Source organism: Phodopus roborovskii, unplaced genomic scaffold, assembly GCF_943737965.1.
Source record: "Phodopus roborovskii unplaced genomic scaffold, PHOROB, whole genome shotgun sequence".
Lineage (NCBI taxonomy): Eukaryota > Metazoa > Chordata > Mammalia > Rodentia > Cricetidae > Phodopus > Phodopus roborovskii.
Window position 1 is genome coordinate 8,108,594 of NW_026126546.1, and position 11,407 is coordinate 8,120,000.

The 11,407-nt window shown below is 48.1% G+C and overlaps 1 protein-coding gene across 14 annotated transcripts in view; it reads right to left on the reverse strand.

Moving 5' to 3' along the window:
* Nucleotides 1-285: 285 nt before the first annotated feature.
* Add1 (adducin 1) overlaps nt 286-11,407 on the reverse strand; it is a 61,445-nt gene continuing 50,323 nt past the window's right edge. For 2 of the 14 annotated variants that reach the window (XM_051200413.1, XM_051200411.1), the window contains exons 13-16: nt 10,806-10,898; nt 6,516-6,672; nt 4,017-4,115; nt 286-2,122 (exon numbers count right to left, since the gene is read on the reverse strand). In XM_051200413.1, the coding sequence (XP_051056370.1) occupies nt 1,776-2,122; nt 4,017-4,115; nt 6,516-6,672; nt 10,806-10,898 (696 nt within the window). In that variant the 3' untranslated portion in view covers nt 286-1,775. Of the gene's footprint in view, nt 2,123-3,371; nt 3,410-4,016; nt 4,116-6,515; nt 6,673-10,805; nt 10,899-11,407 lie in introns of those variants that run through there. The other 12 variants (XM_051200422.1, XM_051200418.1, XM_051200420.1 and 9 more) reach the window with 7 other exon arrangements.

Genomic DNA, 11,407 nt, shown 5'->3' on the forward strand with positions numbered 1-11,407 from the left:
AAAGAGAAAAATAAACTCTCAGTTCTTCACACAAGACAAACTCTTAGAAAACCGATTTTAGAGCAAGCAAGATGGCCTAGTGGATAAGGAGGGCATCTGTCACTAAGCCTAATGACCTAAGGTTGATCCCCAGAACCCACATGGTAGACAACACACTCGCTCAGGTTTTCCTCTGACTTCTATGCACACAACAGAACACACATGCCTACACCCGTACATACAGCTAAATAAACTAAGGGAACAAAGACATCAAAAATAAATCTGCCTCCCCACCTTAGACAAGGCAACTGCTTAAAGACTTTTATTTGTGAGTAAAACCTGTTACAATGAGGAAAGGACACACAGGACCTGTCCTCCAAGTCTGTCCATATATGCAACGATATTTCATGTGTAATACAAAGGATTAGACTACAAAAGTGAGAGGCCATTGCATATGTGGGAAAAAGGAAGGGGCAGGAGGAGGATGAGGAAGAGTCCCGATGAGAGAAGTCAGGACTGGGGCGAGAACATCATACCCCCTTGGTGACAAAGTGAGACAGGCATTGCAGCAGGCTGTGGGGTCCTGCTTGGCGCCTAGTTGGGAGGATCCCATGGCTCAGTCCACACCCTAGTACCTGCTCTACAGAGGCCCAACCCCAGAAGGGGTGTCTACAGCTCCAGCAGGCTTCCTCACTCCTAGTCAGGCTGGCAGTGGCAGCTCCCGAAAAAGGGTCCCCCCTTCAGGATTCTACCTGACCACCCTGCATTTCCCACTAAGCAATTTCAAGCCCTTTTCCAGGGATGAAAGTAAAAATTCGTAATAGGATGGATCAAGAAAGTCATGGGCTCCATGAATGATGCCAGACATTAATTAGTTGGCACCTCCAAGGCTGGCTTCTACCATGAGTGACCTTTTATCAAAGTCAGGGCATCTTTCAGACTGAGATAAGATCCCTGCTCCATTACAAAACCTTCCCACACAAGTCAAGAGTGTTCTGCAGTCTGTCACAGGCTCTACAACAAAAACTAAAGCAAAAGATGGCCTGTTCAAATTCACAGTCAAAATGTAGGCTAAATTGCAAACCCACTGAAAGAAAGTTCTAGAAAGGACTCTTCCCCCTCCTGGTATCTGTTCCCTATGATGGGATTCCAAGACTCCAGTAAGATAAACTATGAATGCCTGAATCTGGTTTTGGTCATGGGGTCACCAGTTAGACCATGCATAGCATTGAGCTGGGTGTACACAGGGTCGCTCACTGCTAGGACAGCAGGCTCAACCCACTACTTTAAGGCAGCCACAGTGCCCTGGGCCGCTGATGAACATGAGAGTGTGTTCTCAGACCATGGCTGGATTCCCTGTGTGTGGGGATAACTGACATCACCGAGCAGAGGATGCCAGCAGAAGCCAAGTCCAAATCAGCCACCTGAGACTCCACAGGGCGGAGGGAAACCGAGCAGACAATTCGATATTCATGACAGAAGGAGAAGGAGAGGCAAGGCTCAGGAGGGTGATGCTGTAACCAGAGCTGGCAGCAGCCTCTGCTGCCTTCCAGCCAGGACCAGGATTCAGTGTCCCCCTCCTGCAGGGGGCACAACTCAGAGGTGCAGGCTAAGCCCATCTCCCCAGAGAACCCAAGGCCCAGCGTAGGGTGTTAAGCACACACTCGGCACTGGTGAAGGGACTGACCACACATGGGAGGAGGTCTAGTTTGCATTCCATTACACAAGAGGACAGAACACAAGACGCGAAAGGGAGTCATCAGACACGACTGACTGGCAGTGTGCAGGGTGGGCCTTCAGGAATCACTCTTCTTCTTGCTCTTCTTCAGGAAGGAAGGGGTGCGGAACTTCTTCTTCTTTTTGGATGGAGACTTGCCTGGAGACCCATCGCTGCCAGGGTCCATGGGAGACCCCTCCTCAGTGGCAGGGGAGGCTACCTCTTCAGCCCCTGGAGCTGAAGCTGAGGCTGGCTCAGGGTCAGCCTCAGCAGGGGGCTGAGTGGGCTCTGGGGAACCACGGGCTTCCTCCTCCACTGTCGGGAAGCCAAGTGCTTCTGAAGGCTCATCAGGGGAGAGGTCAGGGAGAGTTGGCTTGAAGGTGGTGGCATCACTGTCATCCCTGGATGTCAGCTCCTGGGGAAGGTCTGATGGTGACGGTGAGAGAGATGGGTTAAAATCTGGACAGAGCAGCTGGTAATAAGAGCTGGTACTTCTGGCAGTTTCTAGATATTCCCTAGACCAGAAACTTGACACATGATGTACTCTACTACATAGCTGGACATAGCACATGTTACAAAACCTCCCAATCTCAGAGGGGTTCTAGAACCTTCTCATAAAGAACTTACTGCCAAAACCAGACTGACAGGGACAGAGCTATGGCCTGCCACTTCTGTATCAGGACATGCCACTTTGCTGGACAATGAAGAGAGGTCTGCTGGTGTCTAAATCTAAATTTTGTTTTACAACATTAAGCATCCCTCAAGGCAGCCAGTAGAAAACCAGAAGTCAACTATCAGATCCCATATGCAATAAAATAAAACTATAGTTAGCTACAAAATGACTGTAAGGCAAGCTGCCTTCACAACATCAATAGCTAAACATAAGGAACAAATGTAACAGAGGACAGGTTTCCAGCTAAGGTATAACACATTTCTACACTGACCAGGGGACACTAGTTGTGTAGACATTTAGTCTGTAAAATGATAAGCAATTGGCATGTTAGGCAACACCAAACCATTTAGTACTTAAAAATCAAGCCAAAGATCAGGACCAAGAGCAGCCGAGCTAAGCATGGGTTAGGAGCAGCCTGGCAACCAAAGGCTCCAGGCCTCAGATATGAGTGCTTAAGCTTGGGAGGCTGGAGACCGATGCCCCCAGAGAGCACCCTGACGGCCATCCTCTGATTCAGAATAATTGGCAGAGAGAGGTCTGCAGGCCCACAGGCTCCACACACCGCAGCACCAGGACTCTCTCTGCCAAGCTCACCACAGAACTATCACTCCAACCCACTAAGCTGCCAGTCCCAACATAAGCACAGGTCCAAACAAGCATCCAAAAACAGGGTGGCAGAGTCCACCCTGTCAGAACCCAGTCCACATTTACTCCTGACCCCTTATGGCAAAAGCTCCCCGCCAGGCAATCAAGAAATACTCTCAAAGGTTAAGAAAGCTAGGAGCTTCCAGTGGCCCAGGGTATTCCTGGGGGCCAGGAGCATCCTGGGAAGCTGATGCCCTTTCACAGTCTAGTGACCAACGAGGCCACTGAGAAACTAAGCATATTAATAAGGTCCTCTGTTTTTAATTTGGATAGACAGAAAACATAAGCAACAGAGAAGCAGGAAAGCAAGGCAGAGCGCAAGCACCTGGTTAGAGCAGAGGCAGGCGCGGGTACTTACTAGGGTAACAGGTACTCTTTAGCACATCCGTCTCCTGCTGTAAGGCGGCCACAAGAAAGAAAGCACAAGTAGAGAATCTATGCATTCAGTCACAGCCATTGGGTTACATAAGAAGAAAGGCCAAGCCACTTTTATAGACCACAGACTGGGGTGAGGGGAGCCAGGAGACACAGACATACACGGGAGACTAAGGGACACACATGTCACGTGTCGAACCACACAACGCATACATGCGGTGGTCTGAGAGGCAGAGGGGGCACATACAGCGCTCTCAGGGGACTGACAATGCAGCAGGTCTAGGTCTCCACACAACTGACGGCACCGAGGGGTCATCAGACTCCTGCCAATGCTGGGAAGTGAAGTGTGCAGGCAAAGGGCAAAACTGACATGACAGGGTGGATGGTGGGGTCACTCCCTGAAGCTGGCCCTCCCCCACTCACAACAGCTCAACACCTTGACTCGGGTTTCCCAGGATGGAGTGGAGCAGGTACAGGAGAAAGCTGAGGCTTCCGGAGCTGTGGACGGCACTGGCTTTGTGGAATGCACACTTCTTCACCCATGTTAATGGAGTGACTGCCACATTCCATTACCAGTGCACAAAGGCCATGCACCCTTTCACAGTGGGGGCTGACACCAAGACTCACCTTCTTCCAGCTTGACAGGAGTGCTGGGGGGAGTGCTGGGCACAGCTGACTGGCCTGGGGGACCCTTTTCTTTCTGCTCCCTTGTCTCATCCAGATTATCTACAGATGGAAACAGAGTGAGCCCAGGGCACAGAGATGCAGTTCAGACCTAACACCTTCCTCAGCGGCACAGCAACAGCCCCGCCCCTGCGGGCTGCACCTCAGGAGTCAGCTAGGCCCCCAGCCTGGAATCTGCTCTTTTGTTGGGTTTATGGTTTTTGGTTTTCTAAGCAGGGGTTCTCTGTGTAGCTTTGTAGACCAGGCTGGCCTCAAACTCACAGAGATGTGCTTGCCTCTGCCTCCTGAGTGCTGGGATTAAAGGTGTACACATTCTCTGCTCTTTTCTATACAACTGAAGTACTCACTGAATTTCAAAAACTTAACCATCTGTGGCCTCCAACTAACAACTACCCTGCCTCACCCTCTCAGGTGCCAGAACTACAGGCTTGAGCCACCACACTTGGTTACTTTCTACCCTTATCACAAAGACAGTCTCCAGAGCAAAAAAGGTGGCTTAGCAGGTAAAAGCAACTGCCACACTGCCTGAGCACCTGAACTGAACCCTGGGAACACATAACGGAACGCAAGAACTCCATCGGTTGTCTGTCCCCTGACCTTCATGCGCCAGCTTGCCATGTGTACACCTACACTCACACACACACATAAAATATTACTTATTCAAAGAGAGTCTTCCAATGCCACCCTGTGGCTAACTGCTGGGCATGTCCTCTGTAAGTGAGAAGCCTCTCCAGCTACAAAATAACACCTACTCACAGCCAACCAGGAAGCCACACTAGCATTATTTAGGGTGTTAGTAACTCTGGCTATCCTAGAACTCGCTCTATAGACTAGAATGGCCTAAAACAAGACCCAAATAAACTTAAGTTGAGTCAAATGAGATTACTATCTTAGGAGCATTGACACTAAGAACTGTCTGCAAGGCTGTGCTTGTGGTGGGTGTGGGGGGGACAGTTACGGAGCACACTTGGGATTCAGAACAAAGGACTAGGCTATAGCTCAGTTCATGGCTCTGAGAACACTGGCATCAATGTCCATGGACATGACCTCTCTCTGCCCCAGGGCTCTCCTAGTACCAGGCAAGGGTCCCTGATGTATGCCAAGCAGGGAACTCGGGGAGAGGCTAATGTGGCCCCACAAAGGCTGTCCCACAGTCTACAGCCCTACTTCTGTCCATTTTCAACTGTTAGGATCTGATTTTCAAAACCTGGAGTTTGGAGGTACTTGTTTTGTCAAATTGTTGTAAAACTGTCCTAAAACTTCTGATAAAATCATGACCAATGCTGTTAAAAGAGGCCATGGCAGCATGCAGTCCACTCTTGACACGATCTGGAAACATGCCAGCGCAATCCACAGACTAACTCACACCCTGTAGGGACATTCCCAACATTCTAATTGACAGCCCACAATCACAGGAGACAGGGTATGGAGAAAAGGACTGTGCTCCAAGTTCCCACCTATGACAACCATCATAATAAGGACACAGACCACAGTGCAGCCAAGAGCCGCAAATGCTCAGAACTGAAAATCATGCCGGGAAATGGTGGTGCACACCTTTAATCCCAGCACTTAGGAGGTAGAAGCAGGAGAATCTCTGAGTTCAAGGCTAGCCTTGTCTACAGAAGGAGTTCCCAGAATAGTCAGGGCCACACAGAGAAACCCTATCTAGAAACAAAAACAAAACAAACAAAAAACCCAACAACAAAAACAAAAAAACCCTGGCCCAATCCCAGATTTTGCTGCGAACAAACCCTGTTCCCATAACTATTCCTCCCAGCTGCAGACCACTGGAAAGCAGCCATCTCCAAGGGACTTTAAGGATGAGCTCAGATGTCTGCACGCATAGCATCTGGGTTGGTACCTGCCCCTGCACTGATTAGTAGTGACCAATGAGCATTAATGAATCAGGAGGCCTCTTCTCAGGGAAACTACATGAATAAAATACTACATGAATAAAATGTATCTCTTAAGCATAATATTTATTCTGCCTTTCCCAATAACTAATCCTAAAACTAATAAATGATGTCAAATGGACAGAAATCCTAAATGACCAGCTCTGTACAAACCCCAGATGGAGGAACAGCCTAAGTGCTGTGTCCTCTAACCCTCTTGTCACGAAGCTTCTGGAAGAGCAGAGCTACAGCTCTAGCTCACTCTGGTCTGGGCAGAAGGCCTTCTACATACTGTCATGATGGCACACATGTGTCTAGGACACATCATTGTAAAGCATCCCTTACACAAGCCCATCTTGACAAGCACTGTTACCAGCATGTTTAACCTTGTAATTCTTTCCTTCCAGCCCAAATGACAAGAGTAGGACCATGAGAACATACTGCATAGGTCTTAACCAAACAAGATTTGTGCTTCGTGTACAAGACTTTTCTCACAAAGAGAAGCTTGCAGACACTCTTCCTGCTTTCTGGAGATCTCAGGAGCACTCACCTTCAGAGCCCTTCTGCTTCCGCTCCACCTCTCGGCGGTACTCCTCTAGTTCACGGTCTGTGAGCGTGTTGAAAGGGTTGGGGCCTGTGGTGCTCACAATTACATGGGGCTGATATTCCTTCTCAATGATGGCTTTGGAGGCCGTTACCAGCTCCCCCTGTGGATCAAAGAGATTGTATGCAGGAGCCTGACCTGGTGGGACCACCCTCCTCCCAGGAACACAGCAGGCAGGGGGAGGTGGGGCTTTCCAGGAGCACACAGACATAGGACTGTACGACTTGGCCCTGTGGGGCCTCCCTCCTCCTGAGGAAACAGCAGCAGCCAGTGGAGGTCTTTTCCAGGAGCACACAGACAAGCCAGGACCACGGCCAAGGCAGACTTCAAAAGCAAAGGCACTGAGGTACAGAGCCACAGGCCCAGACACCCATGAGGAGCAGCCTCCTCGGCCCCTGCAGACAGGAACGGCAGAGGACTATGCCTAGGTACTGCTTACTAAGCAATCCATTCCCACGTGACCTCAGAACACTCTACAACAATCAGGGTAAAGTGTGTGGAGACATGCTTACATTCTTTGTTGTGTTGTTTTGTTTTGTTTTTGGAGACAGGGTCTCACCATGTGGCTCTGGCTATTCTGGAGTATATAATGTAGACCAGGCTAGCCTCAAACTCACAGATTGGCTCACCTCTGCCTCCTAAGTGCTGGTATTAAAGGTGTACACCACCGTGGCCTGACCTGAGATTTGCTTAGGAAATTAAACTTTAACAAGTTTTCTGCCCTTCTGACTGGTTTATTACACTGGTTTACAACCAGTTCCTGAACTTATCCCACAGCACTCAGAGGTAACAGAAGATTCCCCAAACAGCAGGGTTGTCTGATGAATCTGGAAACTGAGAATGTAACACAAGTAAAGCACTAAGGCAGATCTTGACTGCTGCCATAGAAAAGATGAGGGACCATAAAGACTCCCACAGTGGGAGCCAGAGGGCGGCCTGCCCACCCCACAGCCAGGAGGAAAGTGTCCCTCAAGGGTTCAAGAACATGGCCCAGAAGACACAAACATGCACATGATTAAATGACAGCTATGAAAAGGGGTAGCCCTAACCATTCAGATGGTAGGCCTGGAGCCTCAGATCACACACCAGCAAGTGGTGATCACCAGAGGGAGTCAGTCTTGGCAGTACTAGCACCTAGAGACAGTAGGCCCACACCAGCAACTACTCTTCAGGCACTGGCTGGAGAAGCTGGTGTGTCTGGGTTGAATAGGGGGCAAAGTATTTAGAGTATTCCATGTGTTAATGGTGACACAGATGCCCACAAGAGACAGGCAAACATCCTGAATAGACAGCTTTGTTGAAGGACCTCAAGACTCATAGTGAAGGGACTCTTCCTTAGGTCTCACCTAAGGATGACTGGCTTTTCATTTATGAGTAGCCCACTTGCTAATGGTGGCGGAAACAAGCCCCTTCCTGTCCAAAGGCCTTACTCTGCCTTAATACCCACAAAAGGATCCATTAGCAAGAAACTCTCCAAGCAACAACACTCTGCAAACACAGCAGTATGCTGGTGGCACCTGAGAAACACAGTGTCCAAGTTCATGTGATCAAACATTAGCAGGCGTCCACTGTCACTGAGACAGCAAGGCCTCTGCACCAAGTCCTAATGTCCTAGAGGACAAGCAAGACTCCCCTGCTGGATCAGCTGGCTCTCAAGAAGCACACAACAGGCCCTTCCCCAGCCAAGGTGCTGATAAGATCAACTGTAAAAACATGTCAGGCCACCTCAGATTGAGCCTTGCCCACAAGAAGGCAGGATCATAAAAGCTTGATATTCACTCCTGGCCTATGATTGAAACAAAGACTCCAAGGTGTGCACACCTGGGTTAGTGAGCAGACCTCTCAGAACAGCAGGTTTCCATCTGTCGAGGCTGACTTGAGTCTAGGCTCTTAGGCTCACTCACCCATTTCCACTCCCAGAAGTGCCTTTCCTTGGGAGCTAGTTCCGTTCCACCTCAACTTAAAAACCATGACTTTCTTCCTCTCTCCTGCAGCTGCTAAGACTTTCACCTAACCTATATTGCTTTCCTTTAAACTCTAGAGTGAGTGAGTGAGAGAGAGACATTCAGATCTGACATTCATAGTACTGGACCATGAACATTCTAGGCACATATCACAAGGTCAAAGAGTCTAAAAAAACAGGCTTACTCCCTTGGCATTTCTGCCACACAGCATGAAGGGTAAGGCCCTAGTGAAGTGCCTGTAGACACAGGAAAACTCACAGTACACAGACTGGACTGCAGAGTCCTTCCCTGTCATAGGCAGATAAATAGCAACATAGCTCTTTCTACCTTTGTCTCTACCCCTTAATGCACTTACAATAAAATTCAAAAGGTAGCCCAGATTTTTATAGGTTCCACATTGGCCTGTGCAAAACTCAAGTGGAAAAGGCTCTGGTATCTTCTTAGCCTGGGGAAGACAATCCCACCACTGGATGAACAGTCACCAGCAAAGAGGAAAAGTCTAAGACTAAGCAATTCCTTCCAAAAAAGCCACAAGTTCCCAAAACCCTGTTTCTCAGGTACTTATAAGAAACATAAGTCTCTGTGCCTGCCTCACTGGGAGGGCATGCTAAGGACACAGGCCTTTCTGAGTTCTGAATCAAACAAAACCCTTCCTTTCTTAAGCAACAAGAAAAGTAACTAATGCAGGAAACTTACTTTGTAAGAAGCCTACAAACTGAGTGAGCAGCTGAGGGGAAGTGCGCCTGCCTGTCATTCAAGGCCCTGTGTTCCATCCACAACTCAACATGTTCCCCAACACAACGTAAGTGAGCTGGGGTTGGCCTGAACTGTGCTCCCCTGAATACACATGTGAACCTGTTCAGATGACAAGGACATGCCCTCGAAGCACCCACGTGACCTATCGACATCTGAATAGGGCTAAGAACAGGAAATAAAGCTGTCACCGGATGAAGAATCAGTCCAAAACATTCTCTAATGGAGTTGGCTACCCAGAAGCTTTCCAAATAGCCCCAACAAGTCAAAACCTATGGAATGCAACAGACCCAAAAGGCAGAACAGCAACTGTGACTGTGACTATGTTGGAGCCCATAAAGCCGGAGGATCAGACCATAGACTGCACCTGGGGCTTGCAGATCGCACACAACTTCACACACAGCAGATACAGACTATTATTAACTGAAGCTCACATGACTTACGGCTCAAAAGAACCAACAGGAAAGGCAAGCTGGAGAACAAAGAGCATCCCCTCCCCTGTTCTCTGGCAAATTCCTTCTAGAGGTAGGTATAAATAAATAGAAAAGTGGGAAGAGAAGACTCAGTAGACTGATACCCAAATATGAAAATATGAAAAAATACTGTTATTATGAGAGATTCCTGGCAGGAATTAAGGAGCCCAGTGCTTATGCAATTCTGTCTGGCAATCAGAACACCTTTAAAACAGTACTTGAATTCCATATCAAGTGTGTAGAGTGAAGACAGCCTGAAAATAACCCAACTTCAAGCTCTGAGCCATGCATTAGCCACTTTTTGTTTTTGGGTTATTCTTTTTTATTTTTTTTTTTTTTTACTTATTTTATCATATTTTAATTAATTAATTAATCAATCAACTTTTTGGGAAAGGGCCTCTCTATGAGGCCCAGGCAGACCTTGACCCCTCTCACCTGAGCTTTACTCCTTTGTTTGTTGAGACAACTCTCCCTGTATGGTCCAGGCAGGCACTGAACCGCCATACCTTGAATCTTCATACCTCTGCCCCCCAAGTGTTAGATCATATTTTATTTCAAGTTAAAAATAAATGTATTTTATTTACAAGGGTTGGCAAAAACTACCATGCTTTATGTTTTAGCCTTCTGAAGGGACATCTTTAATTGGCTTCCAATTACTACAATCAAAGCTGAACAAGTGAGGGAAGGTCACAGCAAAAGCTGCCAAGCCAACAGCACCCAGACAAGCCCATTTGCAAATGGTATCCCGAAAGAGGAAAACTCTGACACCCAAAGACAAGCACTAACCAAGGTCACATTCAAAACTTCAGAAATGCACCTTGTGGCTCCAGTGGACCACTTCAGGGAAAAACTTGAAATGCTGAATTTTTTTTTTTTTAAAGGCAATAGGCAGAGCACACCTTCTATGCAGTCTCACAGAGGAACTCAAAGGTCCTTATCAAGCTGCTTCATTAACTAAGACAAAGCCTAAAGAGGGGAGCTGGTTTGGGGAGGGAAGGGAAGAGCACCGAGGACCAGTAGGTAGGTAAGGACAGGGCAGTGAGTACCTTTCTAAAAGAGACAGATTTAGCGGGACTAAAGGTCTGCTCTGTAAGCTCGAGCCCTTCGATAGTCTCCGTACAGTCAGAGAGGGGTGCGTCCTGCAACAGTAAACTGAGTCATCAGAGCACACCAGGCCCAACCTTAAAAATATTAACCAAGACCACAGGATGAAGCCAGCTAAGAGCATGCAGCAGGGGCTTTATGAATGGCACGGGTTGGTGATGACCGTGGTACGTGCAGACGTTGGACATGAAAACAGGACCACAGCTGGCCAAATTTTAAAAATGCAACAACAACCATCTACTCCTGCAGTCAGACTGAAAGCATCAGATGGCATCTTGATTTTCAAAGATAACTACTTACACAATCAGCGTCAATGTGCCACTCCATGTAAGTCGTTTTACAGAAAGGCATGTCAATGTGGATGGACCACATTCACAAGCACCCACCCACTCCGCATCCCAAGCAGCACTGTGTGGCAGACATGAGTATACACCAAAACAAAGGTCCACAGCCCACCCCCTCTCCTAGCACTTATACAGCACCCAGAGGTCACCAGGAAACCCAGTTTCAAAGCAGTGGCATATAAACCCTTTGAGTATGCATG